The following is a 20414-nucleotide window of genomic DNA, read 5'->3' as shown; positions in this document are numbered from 1 at the left end:
AGTTGGGCATTGGTTTCCCTGCGAGCACATCAAAGCTATGAAAGGCAGTGCATAAGAAATGGATGCATGGTTTTCTCCGAATAAGCTGCTGTGTAACCATACTTCCCTGGATACAGACAGTGCATGCTGACCACTGCGCTGAACAATGAGACATGGTTGTCTTTTTATGAGCAGTCCAAGGCGACTGTTGCCAAAAGTAAACTGGTGAGTGCTTGTGATGTGATTTGGCATCACTTGGAAATTAGAAAAACTTTGCAGTGCTGCAGCATGGGAAAACCTTTCTTTTCTTTTCACTTTAATTAATGCATAACTCGAGCAGTGCTGGCTGTGAAAGCTTGTGCGATGACATTTTATTTAATGCGTAGCAAATTAGACACTTACAAATCATCCACATCACAACTACGATGCCAGCATTCAAGAATGGCACTTAGTTCTCGCTACGTCGATGAATGTTAAAGCAGTGCAGCCATGTCAGCAGAAGCGCGGCGACATCATGTGACCAGCGGTGTTCGTTACAAGGTGTGCACAACACAAGGTCGTGGGTTCGACTTCCATCAAAGGCCGAGGGTTCGTAGCCTTCCTGCATTATCGTGTGGTCATGACGCCAACACTGCATTTCCTGCCTCATAAGCCACTTAATGCTTTCGCATTAAAACAAGGCCAATGAATGTGGACAGAGAAAGGACGAAATTATTAAACATGCCGTCCAATAGAAACGTGTCGACTTTGTAGTGCCGCTGTACCTATTTCATCACTGTGGCTCCCACAAGAATATCTGGGACTATCCTGATTGATTCCCACGCAGGCAAACATATTCTTTGCTGTGCACATCAACAGTCACGCCTTATCCTCCATTATAAGGGATGGAGCACATAGCAAGAGATTCTCCACAGACACTGGCTTACTCACATCTCACTACTGAAGTCTACATAAAGGAACAAGGTTAAGAGCAAGCATGAATTGCTAAGACATAAAAGAGCGCCCTCAGGCAGTATACCAAGCTACACAAAGCACACACTGCCGACTCATCCTGCATGCCCAGTGCACCAATAAATGAAGCACTTGTTCTTCTTGCACATCAAAATCACATTGTCTTGGTAGAACACTGCTTAGGCACACCAGAGCATCACACTGTAGGCTCATCACCAGTCACACGTAGCACATCTCAGATGGAGAACATGTTCGTGTGGCACGTGAAAAAAAAAACTACCTAAGCCAGCATACACACAGCACACTTAGACAATACACCCAGACATCACACTGGAGGATATGCATCCTGCACGCCAACTGCTGGCAGAGTGACTGTGCTGCAGGTCTTGTGATATAGAAGTCAATGCTTCAGGGAAGGTGACATTGCTAGCTGGTGGTCAGGGTCACAGATTTTCCATTGACTAGGCAGACTGCCTTCTTGGTATTACATTTGGATTCTCCCATGCTCCTGTCATGTGGCCGACTATTCTTCACCGGGACGGCAAAACAAGACGACGTGACGGTAGTCCAAGGTGTGCTCACTCTGCTGATGACAGTTCTCACCTTCTCAGTACATAGGGCTAGGGCATAGGCTCAGCACATAGGGCCGGAAATGTTAAATGAGTATGCTACTAGGAGCACAACATTGCGACATGTGGAAAATTAAACCAACAAAGGTCTGTCGTCTTGCATTAATACTGAACATATATGGAGCTTACTGGAGGCTTCTCATTGTTTGCCGCTATTATAACGTGCAATGGCACATGAAAACTTGTGGCACATAAAAAGAAAGTAATCCCTGTCATCCTCTATGAGAACTGAAGGGTACATGACATTTCACACTAAACTTGCAACAAAGAAATAATAAGTGTCTTTGACTGCCTGCCAATGACACGCTTATGGACTAGCTACTAAAATATGCTGCGTCTTCCAGCTGTCTGTTGCTTTCTGCAACAAAAACAAAAAAAATACCATAGATAAAAATAAAATTTAAACAAGAAAAAGAAGCACTGCGCTTGCAGGGACTACAATTACTATTTCAATGGTTCTCATTTGCAGGGTGGCTACTTGGATATGCTGAACTGCTGGCCTGCTCAGAACATTTGCAGCATCCTTTCGCGTTTCTGCCTGCCCGCCCTGTAGAGTGTTGCCGCCGTCACATCTTCGCTGTCATCGCATGCGTTCACGTCTCCGTCAAAGTCGTCGATCCCAGAGGTGCAATCTGGCTCTGGAAGATCAGCGCGCACGCACAAGTTGTGCAGCACTGCGCCGGCTGCAATGATTTTTGACGTGAACACTGGCCCATAGCAGAGCGCCCGGTGCCGTTGCAGACACCTGGAGCGCATCTTGAGGACCCCAATACAGCGTTCCACAACTGAGCGCAGTGATGAGTGGGCAGCGTTAAACATGGCTGCAGGGCTACGAGAAATGTGGTTCCCAGGAACAAGTGTGACAAGCCATGGCTGGAGCGGATAGGCGCTGTCACCAGCACATTTAAAAATGCATTGCACACTAAATAAATACCTCATTTGAAGACATGAGGCAACAAGTAACCTTTTCGTAGCTCAGAGAATGCACTAATAGCACATGTTATTTCAATGAGCTGAGCATGTATAAAATTAAATTAAGGTATGGAGTACTGCCTTGACAATTAGATTTATTTTCAGTCACCGTTGTTCATTTGACTGCATCTCAACATATGTGCACAACTAATTTCATATTGTTTCAGTTTTACAAGTTACAGTAACTACGCTTTCACGTTAAATTGCACAACATTGCTGTAGATTTCGTTCGCAAAATCTGAGTGATAATTAAGAATGTTCATAAATTTGCCAAATGTGTGTGACATTTGCAGGGATCTTAGACCAACAGAAAAATCTGGAGAGCGGCCTTTAAGTAACTTTAATTGTGCCACTTTCATGAAAACTCTTTCCACACTAGTATTACCACCACTGCTCACAATTGTATTTCGTTCATTACAAGTCACATACCAAGCAGGTATTCACCACCATGAAGCAGGCTCCCAGATCGGCACTCTGCGTAGAGGCTTGATGCTTTCCACACAAAAGAGTCGTGCACAGATCCTGGGTATGAGGTTTCGAAGGCAGTTATTCTGAGGCTCGCATCACACACCTGCAAAAAATTGTGTGTTAGTTACATATCACCGAGTTCTTTGCACAGTAAATATCATGGTCATGCAGGACTAGACAATGACACAGTGCAATATTCATCTGGTCAAATTTATTTATGCCATCAACACAGTGATATTTTTCTGCTGCTTTTATTTGAGAATGCCCGAGCCCTTTCAATTTGCCTTTTATTTAACTAAATATTTCTTACAACGATCGCGTGCATCGTTTCATTTACCGAAACATTTTTTTTAGACCGATCATGCGCATCCAAAATAAAACACCTGTCTCTGAACTGTGTTCTTTAAGTGTGTTTCTCTATGTCAATGGGGCGTCACATTTATGTTGATGTCACAGGGACACTTTCCATCTCGATATCGTTCGACCCAGTTTTATTGAACAAAGTGACTAACGGTACGTCAGACGTACGCAAAATCCCAGAAGCTAAAGGTGCGTCGAACGTGCCTTTCGAGGCAAAGTTTTGACAGGGGTTGCAGAAGTCGCGGGGCGCGGTAGTGCTGAACGCGTAACAAGTTGGCGGCTGGACGTAATTATATCGATTTAATCTTTTTTTTTTTTACTAATTGTAACAACATATCGTTATTTCGCATTATTGGCGGCGCCTCCAGGACACCCAAGCTAGAACCTGGACTGGTCCGCAGGTTGGGGCTCGCAGAGGCCTGCCCGTGCCAGGGATGCATAAGATCAGCTGTCCGCGATAGATTTATTATATTCTCAGGTGTCCTCCTGAGGCCTCCGTTTGCTAGTTACATGTGGCCTCCTGGAGCAGTGCTTGTAAAAAATCCAATCTATCGTCGCGACGGAAAAAGCGGCCCGCGACTTATGCGGGTGTTATACGGCGCACTTTTGATCGCGATCAAGCCCGATCCGGATCGAATTGCTCGGTCGTGATTGGCTCCGTTGCACAAAATGTGCGAGAGAGCAAATCGCAGCCGAGGATTTCGATCCGGATCGGTACCGATAGCGATCAGAAGTGTAACGGTCAGAACCTTGCCCCTTTTGACGCAGCGTTAATAAAAACTCACTACCATGACGTTCAAGGCGTAATAGCCTTTCCGGCAGAAGTAAGCCGCCTTGTTGGCATCGTCCCTTTCCGATGGTGCGCGAATGCACACAAATGTGCCGTCCACAGCCCCGATGCAACCCTGGAACCTGCAGTCTCTGCGCACGAACCCTTCGGATGCAGAACTCAATGCCACTGTGTCGTCTGGAAACGAGATCCATGCGTCGCCGATGCAATCCACGATAGCCTCGATGACTGCGTGAATCGAACGGCTAACGCTAGATTGACTTGTAGTCCAGTCCTCGTCACTGGGAATCGCACCTTGAAATCCGCCTGTGGCAAGGAAGCGAAGCGCGCACAGAACTTGAACTTCTACAGTCAACGCTGTGCGAGTGTTCACTCGCTCCCGCACAAGCACCGGACGAAGCTCTTCGCACAACCACCATGCCAAGTCCTTACTCAGTCGATACCGAGACCGGAACATTTCCTCGGGCATCTGGAACGCATCGCGATGCTCACGAAACTGCCGCTCTTCCTGCAACTCCAGCCACTGAACAATAAAAGGCACCGCCATTGCTTCTGCGTCCTAAAACCTGCGAGAGGCGGCCGTGGTCTACGGCTGTAACTACGGGTGCCTTCTGGAAGGTACGTAGAGCCCCCTCGTTACACTAGCGCGGGTTCGCGTTAGATTAATAACAAAAATCGTCTTGTAAATGCACTCACATAAAAAGTTTTGTTTGGGTGCTCTTAATAAACAAAATATAAGTTAATTTGCCCTTCGTATTGTTTGCATAAATATATGCATGCTCTGATGCGGCGACGCAGCAGCCGCCTATTCAGCGTTGCCACCGCCAATGCATATGGCCGCTCATTACCATAATTCGCGCGGCTCGTCGCAGCAAAAATTATGGCGGAAAATCTCAGCAATGGCGGCCCAGCGCAACGTCACGCATCGTCACAATGACGTTTACGAAATAGCCCTTCCTGTGACGCTCCTCACGAGATATTCCTTCAGCCAATCAGCAAGCTGGCATGGCGCATATCTTGGATCGCCACCACATATTCGCGCAATTGTAGATGCATTGCACTGGCTTCTGCACGCTACCGCTCACATTCTTTTTGAAGCGCTAACATCACAATATATCTGCCAAGGACCAAAAAAATGTATTAGTCCATAAACTTTGCAGCTCCACGTCACGTTTCGTCATCTTGATGAAAACGCAAAATTGCATTTGGCAATACTTCCGCTTCCCGGCACAAATTTTAAAACACGTGACCTCTCGACAGCCAATCAGAGAGTAAACATGGCGGATAATGGCGGCCGTGCAGCCGCCATACGTGTCCAGAATAGCGCCCCTGAAGACCGGACAAAGAAGAGACTGATCGCACCGGATCCGTTACAACAATTGTAAAACCGCAAACTTAAAGAAGAAAGAAACGAATAAAGAGACGTAGGCACATTCAGACACTCATTTTTTTCTATCAGCAGTATGGGAAAGGAACCACTATGACGCGCTAGAACAAGTACCAACCATTCTTCGCCCAAAATTAGAAACGCAAAATTTTATTACGCAACCAGCTCCTTCATGCATGTGGACATGCTGAATCTAACTCACCGCCAAGTTTTGACATTTTTTGTGTGTATCACGTGAATGGTTTTTTTTAGAGCGTCTTATGCGCTCGTTCCTGGGTTGAGCGTCAGCGTCCTTTGCCGTAACCGCGCAAACGCACTCGTGCCACTGCTCGCGCGTTCGTTGTCTTCTCACACAGCTGGCTCCGATGCCGCTCATCACGCCACCGTTCTCATGCTGCTCATCCATCTGCCCCCGCAGGGGCGCCTGCGTCAGCAGGCGTTTGGTGCGTTGCGACACCACGTACCCGAGCACACGAGGGTTGGCCCCTCCCGCCTTCTCCTTTCCTCTTTCTTCATCTTTTTCTCCCCACACCCCTTTCCCCGTGCAGTGCTGTTGAGGTGTCCTCCTGTGAGAGACAGTTACGGCACTGCACTTATCTCTTCCATTCTCTTTAAAATCACTTCACACACATCCATCTGCGAAGGCGCTGACAGCCCTGCTCCAGTGCCATTCGGTGCGAGGATTCCGGCCTCAAATTCTCGCGTCGATATGTCGCTAATTAAAACTACGCTTATTTATTTATTTATTTATTTATTTATATACCCTAAAGGCCCGTTCGGGCATTACATAAGGGTTTGGGAGCCAGTTAAAATTACAAAACAAGAACATTGGTAAGATACAGTGACCTAATTATATGCAGAAAGAATATAAAGGAAAGGAAGGAGAAAAGATCTGCGGTCACATATCGCGTAAGGGAGTGTCGTAATCGTCGGATAATTTTTTCGTTGCACGCTCTCATTTTTCTTCTATATTGCAGGTACATATATTTGCAACTCGATGCAATATTTGAGGTCATCTATGAACGTTTTTTAAGGTGCTACCAGTCATACGCACGTGTTCTGCATATGTTTTATGCTACAATTGCATAAGTAACTCTACATATTTATCCAGTGATATTCCACTACGCACCCGCAGTTTATTCACTGTTATGAACTGAATCAGGAGTTGCTGGATTGTAAATAAATGAATAAGTAAGTATGCAACTACATAAAAGATCCGAGTTTGTCTACTGTTGAACCAATGAACGCGATAGAAACCTGTATTGTAGTGGCAGTATGAATTAACTAAACGTAAGCTAAGCAAAAACGACTAGGCGTCCTATGTTTGAATCATGAAATTGGACAATTTTATTTCTGCGCACTAATAAAAGCTAACGTATTTCTTAGCAAATTTACAACTACTTATATCGGATATGTTTTAAACCTCTATCGTGGGCCGATCGCTGAGGTTCTGCATAGCCGTTACAACGAAATTACATCATTTTAAGGTTTGAGCAGAGTCATTATTTCGCACTTCTATTATTAGTACGAGAAGAGTTAAGATGGAAGGCTAGGGCTGTCGGTGTTTTGTTTCAGGATATTTGTTTGTGGGCTGTTCTCAAAATTCTAAGGAATAATGTTGTGACATAGTATGAGCAACGTTAGTAATTGAATAGAGTGACCCGCATATACCACATGTAATATGCGGGTAGCTTCCGCCTAGATATAGGCGGAATGTCACAGCGGCGCCAACGGCTACGGCAAAAACTCGCTTGGAGTGTCCATTTATTACTATCGCAATAATAAACAAATATTTCTGTCAGACAGCTACAAGGAAACAGCAGCATTTGCAATCAAAGAATGTCGTTAGCGTGCTTTGGGAAGTTGTTATCTGTGGCAATGTATTGCACTACGTCTTATACGGCACTGTTCTTACCACCGTGCTTTCCCGTACGCGGAAGCCAGCTCGTGCTTGAAACGTGACTTCCTCAAGGACCAATACGGAACTCCGTGCAGCATCTGCGACGGGACTCTGGCCAAAGGCACAGCGTCTCAACAAAGCATCTGAAAGCACTAGTTGCCACTAGGAATGAAGTGATAACGCTTCCTTTATCGCCTTGCCACCATTCTGTACTGTTTGGTGCTGTGCTTTTTCTTTCTGCATCAATTATATGGACACTCCAGGCACATTTTTGCCACTGCTTTCGCCGTGAAGCTCTGTATCAGGACCAAGAGCAGTAACACTGTCGCCTCGCACCGTATGCTGTACGTGAGAGTGAAAGCAAGCGAGGGAAGCCGATGATCGCGACTCGATCTCGCGCGCGCAAGGGAGGAAAGCGGGGAGAAAACACACCATCTTCCGTCGCTCGACAGGTCCGGCTCGACAGGGGACACGACGGGCAGGGGGGGCGTCGTTGTACGTCTGCAGCGACTGCGCACTGTGCGGCAGCGCTCGCCCCATATTGAACGCCATCTGCGCTTGGGGCCGAGTCTAAGTTGTTCGAGGGCTTATACCTTTCTGCGTACTGCACACTCGACGCTCAGATTGCGTTGATGCGCTAGACAGCACCTAGGTCATTTTGCTAGGTGCTGCTGCAGCGCCTCCTCACGCCAGCGTTTTGACATTAAGTGTCCGCGCTCATCGAGTGTGATATGTTCATGTTAGTCTCAGTGCGCTGCCACTATGCTTGTTAATTTGCACAGTAAGCGAATGTTTGCAAGTTTATGCGGCCGATAAACCTACCATTCTTACTTTGTACAGCAGTCTACGAATTTGGTATCGCAATCGATAGTTCGCCTTTTGGACGAGACTGCGAATTCTTTCCTGCTGTGTCTTACTTCCCTATCTTCGGCATTGGCCCTACTCCTCGCTTTCCCTTGCCTGTTAATTTTACATATGTGTTCAAAACAAATAATAATAATAATATTGGCCCACGAAAACAGTTCGACAATCATGAAACCGCGATTCTTTCAGGAGGAAAGCTAAACGCTGTAATAAATAAAAAGAAAGCAAATACCGAACGCCCCTAGCATCCATACTCTTCATCTCCTAGGCGAGAGCGTTCGCAGGAAGATATAAAAAATTGGCAGGCAATGCTATTGCAAAGTATAGCGTTGCGCTTGAAATCATTGGACGTTCTTCTACCGATATGCTCGTCTGACTAACGCGGACGTGATATACGTGCCTGTGCTGAAATTTCTGATATCCTAAGCGTTACCGAGCCGTATAGGACTTTTAATCATTGTGTTTCCTACAACTACTTAGGGAACTGTGGCGCTGCGATCGCCCATCTACCATGGGAATGATGGGAAGTACACAGATTTTTCTCATCTTCGTACTTGTGGCTTCAGACGTTCTTGCGGCTTCGTTTACTGCACTTTATATGCTTTGATTTTCCTAGTTTAAAGACAATCAATGCTTTTCTAATTGCAGAACACTCTGCGAAGGCTCGGAGTCACAACTTCAGCGGTTCAGCCTGTCAAGATGGCCGAATCGAAACGCACGAAGCATCTAAACACGCTCACTTGCCCTCGAGAAATTCGTAATGCCTTGCTGTGTCTCTTGTCGGTGCATGCGTCCGTGCCGTAACGATTCCACGTTTGGCTTTCGAGGAGGCCGGACGTGTGATGGCTCGCTCCGCGCGAGGTTCTTCGGCTGTTGTTGTCGGCCGCAGTGTCTGGTTTCCTTCTGCACCCTCAGATTATAGGATTTGGCTGCCGACATTGCCTTCGGGCAAGATCACGCAGCACTGTTTTTTGTAAGTGCCGATAAAGCAAGAAGACCATATGGGCTCGAAAGTTTTCGATAGCCACAGGAAAAAGTGGGCATCATCAAGAACATCATGGGTATAGGAGCCTTCCAGACAATCCTCAACTAGCTGGTCAAGTTGCGCAGCAACGCTGACAAGGATGCTATGCAGAAAACGGGTGGACTTCAAGTCAAGTGTGGCTTCTTCGCTGTCGCTGACCCCATCCAACAAGACGTCACCATGAAAATTCACTGGGTCAATTTTGCTGCCCAAAATGAGAGCTTTTGGCCAACGTTGAGCAACTTTGGTGATGTCCTTGCGATTTCGAACAACTGGTCCGTCGCTGGCCTTGAACATGCGATACTCACGACGAGGATGGTGCGAAAGACACTTAAGGAAGGTGTTGAGCTTGACGACCTACCGCGTCTTTTCAAGTATGCAATTGGCCCGTCCTTCTTGTGACCCTGGGTGGGTTGCCGCTCTGTTTGAGGTGCCACAGGCAAGGAGACCTACCACGGGGCTGCCAGACCCTACCCTATGGAATGTGCCAGGTGTTCGGGCATGAAAACCAAGATTGTGCAACAACTTATGGTAGAGTAAATAAAATGGTTATCCCAACAGATTACATCCACGAGAACATAGTCAAATCAGAGGAAGCCGAGAAGTCTGGCCCGAACACCAACAGTAAAGGAATGCGATAGCAAGGCCCAGGAGACGGACACCGAGAAAGCTAGAGGAACAATGTCTAACAGCCAGGACTTGACGAAAACAATTGAGGAGCGTGCCTAAACAGGCCGCACGCAGGAGCCACAACTCTTAAGTCAACCAAGTGAAGAGGAACACATGAGCGACAGTACCGAGATCACTACCGCATGAGAGAAAGTGAACGCTACGGGGGTGACCGCGGCACGTGGGAAGCGTCCTAAAACGGGCATTCCGAAGTTGACGGTGGGCACTACCGAACAAAGAGTTACGCGCCTGGAGCGTTAGTGGCATCGCGTTCCTGGCGCCAAGGGTAAGAAATATGTCCCCGAAGACCGCCCGGCATCATCGCCACCGGTTCGAGGTCAGGAAGTTCATGGTAAAGCCACTGTAAGTGTGGTACTTTTGATTCGCGCTTACAAGACAGTATGATTAATATACCTGAACTATCACAAGTCGGTACGTTCAATCTACAGGGTCTAAGGGCTAGTCGCAAGCAATATCAGGTCAAACGCGTGGTAGAGTAAGAGACCTACATCTGCTTGCGGTCCAGACCTGTTGAAAAATACCACAGAAATTTCTGTCATATAACAGAAGTTCTGGAAGCTTTTGTAGTAATGGCAGATATTTAGGACGTTACGACAGAAATTCTGACGGCGCAAGCGAAACATTCTGTCGCGAAGACCAAGAGATCGGCAGTCGCCACAGAAAGGCTCTGTCGCGACAACAAGTGTTCCGAGTTCTCAACAACAACTTTCTATTGCGATAGCGATTCTGGCCTCGCAACAGGAATTCTCTGTGGTTACGAACGACAGTTTCTCTCACGGCGTCAGAAATGTGCCACTGTCTGTCGGAATGACATAAGTTCTGACGTCGCAACAGAAGCGCTTTCTGTCGCAATCCTTTAAAATTTTATGTCAGTTGCCCATCGGTGGTGCACACCATACTTTACTTTTAAGCGGCATTCAATGGTGCATTCACTGGATACGGCAATGCTGACAGCACAGGAACGGGTATCAAAGTCGATGGGGCCAATAGTCGTAATTGTGCTCTAACGACGTGGCACCGGCATTGCCCTAATGGCCTCCTCAAAATTGGTCGCTGATCAAAATCATTGCATCTACGGCAAGGGCTGCGTATCCATTTTGCTTTATTTTGCAAATGTCACACACAGGTCTGTGAACTTCCACGTGCTGTTAAGTTGGCACATTGGTTAGATTCCCGGAAGTATTTCATAAGCTTTTGCCATGCGGAAAGCAGTTTTGGGTAGTTCTACAAAGCTGTGTGAAAATGTCTTGCTCGGGTGTCAGTATTCTAGCACAGGCGCTCGCATGAGAAATCGGCACGCTGTCTAAATGAGCACTTACCATTATGTAGCTGGCTGTTTTGCGCTAAACACACAAACTGTATTCGCGCTCGAAAGTGTAAATAACGAAAGACAGCTGTCGAAATTAGCAGTAACAACCCTTATAGCATGTCCGGTCTTCGTCGTCTAGTTCAGAATTTCTTAACTGATATAAATATGGTAAAGCAAAATCGAGGTTATAGGACTTCACTTAGTACTTGAGTATTTGTCAGTGGTAACACTTCTGCACTTCTAGAGAGGTGCCAGTCGACGTGGCGGAGTGAAAGCGCATCTTGGGTCTCAACGTACAAACGTAAACACTAACTAAGATAGGGATTCTTATTTTTGGCGTGCTCACAATGTAGAAGCACAACTACATCCGGTGTGCTTATTTTTCTATTGCTTTTCTGACTGTTTATTTCCCTAGAGGTCGTTTATTCACTGTGTCACAAAAATCTTTACAAAGATTTATTGTCGATGTTGTTCCCGCCGCCGATTTATCGGTTAGTATACACCGGAGTACCAGGACCAGATGTACTTGCAAGTCCTTTTTTACAAATCACACACTGAAACCTGGCCAGTTAGAACATGGCTTCGGTAAAAGAATATTTTCGTTTCGTCAATTAACTATCGCTTTTGTTACGGGCCTGAAAATATTGAACACAGTTTTATTGATTCTAACGAAACCATGTTATTCTGGGACATCTTCCATAGAAATTTGTAAAAATGTTTTTATCTATACCCCTGTTACGGCCAAAATTAGAATACGCTGCAGCTGTATGGGACCCTTTCCACGAAAACCTAATACAATCCCTTGAACTAATCCAAACAGCGCCACTCGTTTCATTCTTTGGAATTACAACGGTGGTGCCAGAGTATCTTCACTGAAATCGAATCTGGATCTTCCACTGCTAGCAACACGTCGAGGAATTTCCAGCCTTTCATTTTTTCATAAGCTTTATCACCAACTACACTTCATCCAAAATTCATGTCGCGACCGCATTACTTATCTCACCGTACAGATCATCAGCATAAACTTAAAATTCGTGCATGTAACACGACAAATATTTTACATTCACTTTTGCCACGTTCCTCAAGAGATGGAAATGAACTTCCTTCTGACATTGTTTCCATTAATAATAATAATAATTTTCGACAAGCACTAGATAACACTGTATAACAGAAAAGATTTGTATGAAATACTGTCGGTGTTTTCGTTTTTTCTTGTTTAATGGTATTTCTATATGTCATGTTTTGTTACTCTATTTAGCATACTTTCAGCTAACATTGTAAAATAAGCAAATATTGTGTATAAACTCGTAATTTGTTTCCTTCTTATTTTTTGTACAACCCCCTCCCCGCTCTAATGCCGAAAGCATTAAGCGCCAATAAATAAATCAATAAATTCTCACGGTAACTAATGTTTGGTTGCTCCATGTGATAATGTACCCTACGTTATGTTTTTACTGATAGGCGACATAGCCTATGCAAAACACGTATGCAAGACGGAAATACAGAAAGGACAATTTCCTCAAGATCACATTTCGCCTAAATGATCATGCAGTTAAAGGACATTTACAATCTAGAAGATTGTCAGCCGGATTGGCATGAGCTCTTGGTTACATGTTTAACTTTACAAGTTTTCGTTGCGATGGAAGATGTTGCTTTGTGTGACGTTTTCTTTGTATGTACTGTCTATACGCCTGTGATCGTTTGTGAACACCTGGTGCTCACATTATTGTAAATAATTTCAGCGTATACATCATTTCATTCACTGTAATAAATAGCTATTCCAAAAGCAAAATTCGCCGTGGTGCTAAGGTAAGTTATTGGGTTCAGAAGCGGTAGGTCCTAAGTTAAAATCCCTGACTGAACTTCTTACGTTTTATTTTTTTGCTTTTTGCACTAAGAAATCAAAAGTCCCAGAGAGCTGTCTGTTGACTTTTTATTTGATATTTATCGAGAACTACGCAAGATGAGACTACAGGACGTCACACTACAGACGTCAGAGAACAGAACGTGCCAAGACACGACAGACTGAAATTTCCTGTTTTGTTTTTCAACTGGGAGGAGACTAAGGTTAGCAGAGGGAAGATGACGGACAGCTTGGTAGCATTTGTTTTTTATAGTACAATGTATGCCGGAGTCATGCGGTGGGAACATCAGCCAGCTGTATCTTGTTTGTTACAAATTCCGTTGGCATTGATGTGGAAACGATTACAAATTTCTTGCAAGGTCATTTTGTTTGGTGTGTTCTTTCTTTCGGGTAGGCACAATTTAGATTTATTTCTGTCTACGAACCTACAAAATGCATTAAAGATGTTTGTTCTTTAGCACATTCAGTGCGTATTTTGAGTATGAAAGGTGTGCGATTTTGTAGGGTGACTACAATTGTAGTTCAACCAGCGCTAGTATAAATTGTGAAGTGCTGCATTTCAAAAGAAATGTGTGAGTAACTGATGTGGCACAGTTCGCAAGGGTTGAAAGACTCGAACACTTCACACACTTTCAAGGCACCAGTCACGCACGACTAGATCGAGTGTATGTATGTTCAGAGATGTGCGCCTGTGTGTCAGAACTAAAATGTTGATGCTGTTTTTTGAGTGGTCGCTGTTTACTAACATTTGAGATCGGCCAAAAGCAAAAAATACATGTATACTTGATTGCGAAAGGTGGAAACTGAACACTAAGCTAAGCAAAGATGAAGTGTTCATAGATAAAACAAATTAATAAATTGAGCAGTTTTTTAGTGAGAGAATGCACAGTGCAGGAGAAAGTTTGGAGGTATTTAAACGAAGGGTAAAATTGAACGCACCAAAAAGAGGTGGGCGCATGAAGCAGGAAGCTCAAGAACCGGAACAGGGCCTGCGGCCGGAGGTGTAATAGTTGGTAGGAATCGCAACAGCTATCCCGGATTTTGTGACTCAAGAAATTATACGTTAAAAGAAAACCGCTCAAGTTTACGCGCCCGCTAAACGGGCAAACACCGCCGCGCTTGCCGGAATACCGGACGCGCTAAAATTTCATATCTCGCAGGGGAAGTACCAAGAAAGCGAGCTTTGTCAGATAAGCCTCGAGAAAATCATATATTGGAAATAGACCATAATGGTAAGATATCGAGGGAACAGAGAGTTATCATGACGGCATTTTAAAGTTACTATCGAGAGTTGTTTGCTTGTCGTTAGTCGCTACAAGGACGAGTTATTGGCACATTCCAATGCTAAAAGAAGAGGAAACACTTTTTTTAGAAATGCATATTATTATGAGTGAAATTGAGAGAGCTATTGAGCAACTAAGCTCGCGCTAATGTCTTGATCCGTATAGGATTACCGCGGAATTTTACAAGGCGTTCAAGATGGAAATGGCCACAGCATTGCATGAAGTATCTTCACAGGCACGCGAGCCGGGGACTTCACCTCCACCGTTCAATTGTGCTAATTCCAAAAGGCAAGGGTGGAAATAGATTGCGCAAAATAACAGGATACAGGCCAATTATGTTGAGAAATGGTGACTACAGTAATTTAACTAAAGTTACTAGAGCACGGCCGCAGGAAGTTATGCGGAAGATAGTTGGACTGCATCAGAAATGCGCCATTAGGGGTAGGAAAATGTTTATGTATATTCATGTAGCCAGAAGCATTTTAGAATATTGGGAAGCGCTTTTCCTGAAAGTAGCGATAGTGTAAATAGGTCTATATACGCTTTTGACATCGTACCACATAGTGTTCACTTTCTTGTTTTAGATATTTAGGTAGGTCTTGGGTCCGTCATATGTAAAGGCGTCAAAATGGCATATCAAAGCTCACGTACCGATCTCCCTGTAAATGGTGAACTTTCGCAACGCGTACAAGAACTTTCTTCCGCTCGACAGGGTTTTGCGTTAAGTCCAATACTTCGTGCTTTATTTTTGGAGCCGCTCACGAGCCAGCTATGGAAGAAGACGGGGACGCTCGAGCCATTTCTGACGATGATGAGGAAGCTGGTATGTCGTTGTGTCACTTGTTTCTTCAGCAGGTTGTATCACTGATAACAGACGAAAGAGGCCCTTTTCTGCGTTATTTTTTTTATTCACACCATATTAACACTTACTATGCCTGGTTTGCTTGTTCCTTCAGCCATTGGGCCATGTTACACAATGTCACCGTTCTTGGGTGAACTTGTGACGTACTATATCTTCCTTAGAGCAATATTTTCGCTTGAGTAGCTCTTCGATGTAAAAAAAGAAATTACGCGCAAGCACTTCGTCCAGTTGGTTAACCAGCGACGTGCTACACAGGCGTTTATCAATGGGCTAATCGGTGCGGTTGATTAAAGTATTTCTTAATAATTGGTGTTAGTGTTCCTTTATAAGGTTGCACGCACGTTCAGCTGCAACGGAGAGAACGACGTCAGTGATGGTATGCCCGCAGTCCGCGGCTGTCGCTTGCGTTCGTTGTCTCGACTTTGCTCGGCGGCGTTGTTAGCGGAATCCGCCAGCCATCGCCGCTTGCGATTCTTGAAAATTAAATTGCTTAAAAATGAAAGCTCTCCGTCACATAAGACAACGAACGGCAGCAATGGCACGTACCTCCGTAAACGCAGCCTGCCCATTACGACGGCAGAAAAGTGAGATTCTGCGCTGGCTCCGTTGCCGCTTATCAAATCGGCAGCGGAGCCAATGCACAACACGACGACGAATGCGGGAGCAGTGGCACGAGTGCGTTCGCGCGGTTGCGCCGAGGTGCGCAAACGAACTAGGGGCGCTATTCTGGACATTCCGCCATTTTCTTCGGTGCGTGACGTACGCGCGACGCAAACAAAATGGCGCTGGTGGCCCAGTTTTGCTTATGTAACGTGACGCCAACTTGACGTTTCGCCTAAGAAACTGAAAAGATGGCACTGAATGTAGCGTTACCAGTAAAGCAAAACAGTTTTCCTCCGCAGTAAAAATAAAGCAGCTATCTCAAAGCATATGATTATTCCGTCGAAAACGCTTCTCGCTTCCGTCGTCAGCTGCGTACAAGCCGTCGTCTGCTTCAATAGCTAGGATGCGTGTCCCCGGAAAATGGAATGAGTCATCGCATGGTTGGCGCCAACGCGCTTGTTTTCTTGCTTGAGACAACATACGCGACCTACCAGTGGTGATGCGCGCACGTTCTAGGCCACGTCATCGCTATCTCGTGAAACGCAAGTGACTCAGCCCGACTCGGCTGGCTGAGAAACGGCCGAGTATCACCGATAGCGTTGCGCGCGCCAGAGATATCCACTAGCGCGACGCAAGCGCCACCGCTGCCATCTCTTGCTCATTTCGCTGGTTACTCGCACCGAGGGAGGAAACTTCAAGGCGCCGCCTTGCGTACATTTCTTTTTATAAATTAGAAAGAGGCCGTTGTCATAACTTTTGATTGTGCAAAAAGGCATTAATCTTGATTACAATACAAATGCAGCAGTCAAAAGTGGACAACATTGCCGAAGGTTTGCTATGTTCAACCAATATTATTTCGTATAAAAGCGTTCTTTTAAAAAATGATGGCCCCAAACACAAATGTCAACACCACCCGAGAGCGATGCAAATACTATGAGCACGCGTTATGAACAAAAGATTTTCGTGGTGCCAAACGACGGGGAAAATGTGGCGATACGCATTCCTCTAGGCTGCCATTGCATATGGCTGCTCATTAGCATAATTCGCGCGGCTCGTCGCAGCGAAAATTGTGGCGGAAAATCTCAGCAATGGCGGCCCAGCGCAACGTCACGCATCGTCAAAATGACGTTTACGAAACAGCCCTTCCTGTGACGCTCCTCACGAGATATTCCTTCAGCCAATCTGCAAGCTGGCATGGCGCACATCATGGATCGCCCCCACATATTCGCGCAATTGCAGATGCATTGCACTGGCTTCTGCGCGCTACCGCTCACATTCTTTTTGAAGCGCTAACATGGCAATATAGCTGCCAAGGACCAAAAAATGTATTAGTCCATAAAATTTGCAGCTCCACGTCACGTTTCGTCATCTTGATGAAAACGCAAAATTGCATTTTGCAATACTTCCGCTTCCCGGCACAAATTTCAAAACACCTGACCTCTCGGCAGCCAATCAGAGAGTAAACATGGCGGATAATGGCGGCCGTGCAGCCGCCATGCGTGTCCAGAATAGCGCCCTAGCTGTGGAAAAAGACGACGACGACGCTCGAGCCATTGCTGATGATGACAGTTTTCGGCACACAGGAGTGGACAAACGCATTTTAGTTTCACCTAGATAAATAAAGCTTCGCTTTAAAGAAAAGCGTCTTATGCAGCATTTTATTGAGTGTGTGTTCCCTGTACAATTGTATCAATTAGCGTTTCAAGAAGGGTGTGGGCAAGAGGTATTTAAAAGGGTTAGAAATGCGTGGATACCGGCGAAAGTTAATATCTTAGAGCGAAGCTTGCTTGTTAAAACGCGGTTAGAAGAAAGGGGGATTTAGGCGCCATGGGGAAGCAGATACTTTCTGTGCAACAAACCTGAAACTATTCAACATGTTTTCATTTATGGGAAAAATGCCATATTTATTTGGGATATTTTACAGACAACTTCAAAGGTAGACCTGTCCTTCAATTCACATGGCATTCGTTTTTATTGCGATAGCAATTATATGGATACTCCAGGCTTATTCCTGCTTTCGGCGTCGACGTCGCCGTGGGGTTCCGTATGAGTGAAGGCGCGGGAGGGTTAGCCGGCGAACGCGGTTCAACCTCGGGGTCGCGAGCGAGGCACGCTGCCCGGATGCGTACCCTCTCCTGTGGTGCGCGAGACAAGGGGTAAGACGAGGGAAGAAGGGCGTTCTTCGGCGGCTGCAACGGTGCCTCGATGTTTTGCTTGTTTACCCTTCCATACAGAGTGGAGACAACCGCGGCCTCTCCTACGGCGTCCGCCACCTGAACCGCGGGCGCCGTACTAGAAGCCTCTGGCGCACGCCTTACGGATGTGTTGCCGGGGCTCGTGTGTCTTCAAAGCGGTCTCCGACTTGAATAAAGTGCGCACCAGCGCAGGCCTCATCTTGAAAGCGATCTGCGATGTTTGCACAGTGCGCGTAGTGCCGGTAGCTTCGTATGCGATGTGCTTTCGACATCGTACGCCTTGAAGCAACAGATGGACGAAGGTCAATTGGGTCGCGGATCCTGCCGCGATTCCTAACTACAGCATTTTCACAGACAGTTTCCACTGTCATCGAGCGATGTGCATTCATGTTTACCTGTGCACGCGTAGCACCATGCTGGGTAAATTAGTTAAAACACGTTGATTGGCTAGTTGGTTATAATCCATGATATAATGTGTAAGCGCGCGTGAACAAGGACGTAGAAAGAAGCAGACACACAAAGACAGCACTGTCTCCGTGTGTCTGTCTTTCGTCGTCCTCGTTGAGTCACGCTTACGCATTCTGTTATTGTTAATTTGGTTAGTAAGCGAATGTTTACAGGTTTACACGGCTGATAAATCTACCATCCTTAGTTCGTAGAGCTATCTACTAAGTTGCTTTTGTAAACGGTATTTCGCCTTTTCGGCGTAACTGCGAAGTTTTTTATTTGAACAGCCGGACGCTATCTTTTTACTCGGCCTACGCCGTCTGGCGTGCTTTCTTAGCATATAGACACTGAGATGTTAAAGGCCTATCTCTGCATGAATAGTTTGCGGAAATGCTTCAGGAAGTGCGTGAAGTGTACGAGCCCATTCATTACAATGAACATGTGGTGTCGAAGATGGATGCTTTAATACATATCAAACGTGTGTGATCTGTTATCACAAACTCCTATGTTGGCTTACCGCAAACCTGAAAATAAAGGGAAAAAACGTCCGTGGCGCAATGGTTTTAATATCGGCTCTAGGTTCTGTGTTTGCATCCTGTCCTCTAGAAATTTTAGTAATGTTTCTTTAATTAGTTAATACACAATACTTCACTGCAACTTATAAGCTTCCAAAGCCACGAAGCCGCTTGAAGCCATTAGGAAGAAATCTACTCAAATCTGTGTACTTCCCATAATTCTCAGGCTGGCTGAACAACCCCCTTTGCAGCTGGCGTAGACAGTAGCGTCAGAGTTCGCTCTAGTAATCATTCGATGAAAGTCTATGCCTCCAATGACATCGCACATGCTGCACTGTGCTGTCCGTAAAGAGCCGCATCAGTAACATTATATAACTGGCACGTTTGAGCTCAGGTACTCTTTTGCATTTTTAATATCTCATAATCTGAGAAAATTATTGAAAGGCATGCGCTATTAGGTTTTCTTTTCATGTCGTTTATTTGTGGACGGCCCTTCTCAAGATCCTGAGAAATAATTTAAGAATGTAAGTCCTGGTATGAGCAACTTCAATGATAGAATAGTGCAGCGAAATGACCCACATATACAACATGGCATATAGCTTGGCATGGCACATGGCATACACTTAACATAAGCACAGCTTCGCGGCAACGCCGACGCCTACTGAAACGGCAATGACGAGCGCAACAATTCATTTCGAGTGCACCAAATTGCTAACGATATCCGGAATTCATTACGAGGGGCTCATCGAACTTGCCGTTCTTTACGTGGCTTTGTACTTGAACGTTTTTTTGTTCATTACTAATGCAAAACAGTATATGCGCAATTACACAAAAGTCAGGCGTCGTCGGCGTTGTCGGCATCGCCACAGAGCAATGTTACGAAGAATGGCGGACGGCGCAAACATTAAATACATATAAAGAATGCTCAGATTGACGTGTCCAGGGATGTCCCTGTAAACAAGATAAATCGGTGACTTAGGAAATAAAGCTTTGTAAATTTTAGTTTCGGCGGCAATCAAACCGGGCCTCTGGGGTGCTAGAAGAGCATGCTTCCCTTTCCAACGGTGGATATAAAAAAACGTGCTCGGGGGCATGGGGCGCTCTTCTAGTAAAGCCAGCGCCCCCGAATTGTCGTGAGCTTAAAGGTACGGACACAGTGGCGTCAAAACGCGCGCGGCACGCCGCCGGCGGCGCGCCGCGTGCCGCGAAAGCTGCCGCGGAAGCGGTTTGTCTGCCGCGCAGAGGATGGGTCGAGGAGCCATTTTCGGCGGCTTGCCGCGTGCCGCGAACCAATGAGAGACGTCAGGGCTTTCTCCTAAGCG

General features: G+C 45.8%; 1 protein-coding gene and 1 long non-coding RNA gene across 2 annotated transcripts in view; both read right to left on the bottom strand.

The window, feature by feature from the left end:
• Positions 1–20414, bottom strand: part of LOC140216476 (uncharacterized) — a 304566-nt gene that overhangs the window by 130532 nt on the left and 153620 nt on the right. The gene's annotated exons all lie outside the window — the stretch shown is intronic.
• On the bottom strand, positions 1362–4696 carry LOC126524146 (putative nuclease HARBI1). The gene is made up of 3 exons (XM_055067081.2): positions 4145–4696; positions 2961–3102; positions 1362–2533 (listed from the first exon to the last, which is right to left on the bottom strand). Exons 1-3 carry the CDS (start codon positions 4694–4696, stop codon positions 2064–2066), a joined length of 1164 nt encoding a protein of 387 aa, XP_054923056.1. The 3' UTR covers positions 1362–2063.

This window comes from Dermacentor andersoni, chromosome 3, assembly GCF_023375885.2.
Source record: "Dermacentor andersoni chromosome 3, qqDerAnde1_hic_scaffold, whole genome shotgun sequence".
Classification (NCBI taxonomy): Eukaryota; Metazoa; Arthropoda; class Arachnida; order Ixodida; family Ixodidae; genus Dermacentor; species Dermacentor andersoni.
This window is presented reverse-complemented; position numbering and strand designations above follow the sequence as displayed.

Bases quoted from the DNA above. Each gene is read 5' to 3' on its own strand.
- LOC126524146 (XM_055067081.2), bottom strand. From the start codon at position 4,696: ATGGCGGTGCCTTTTATTGTTCAGTGGCTGGAGTTGCAGGAAGAGCGG. The intron at 3,103-4,144 runs GTGAGTTTTTAT...AATTTTTTGCAG, and splicing joins ACGCCTTGAACGTCATGGTA to GTGTGTGATGCGAGCCTCAG. The intron at 2,534-2,960 runs GTATGTGACTTG...GCATTCTCTGAG, and splicing joins TGGTGGTGAATACCTGCTTG to CTACGAAAAGGTTACTTGTT.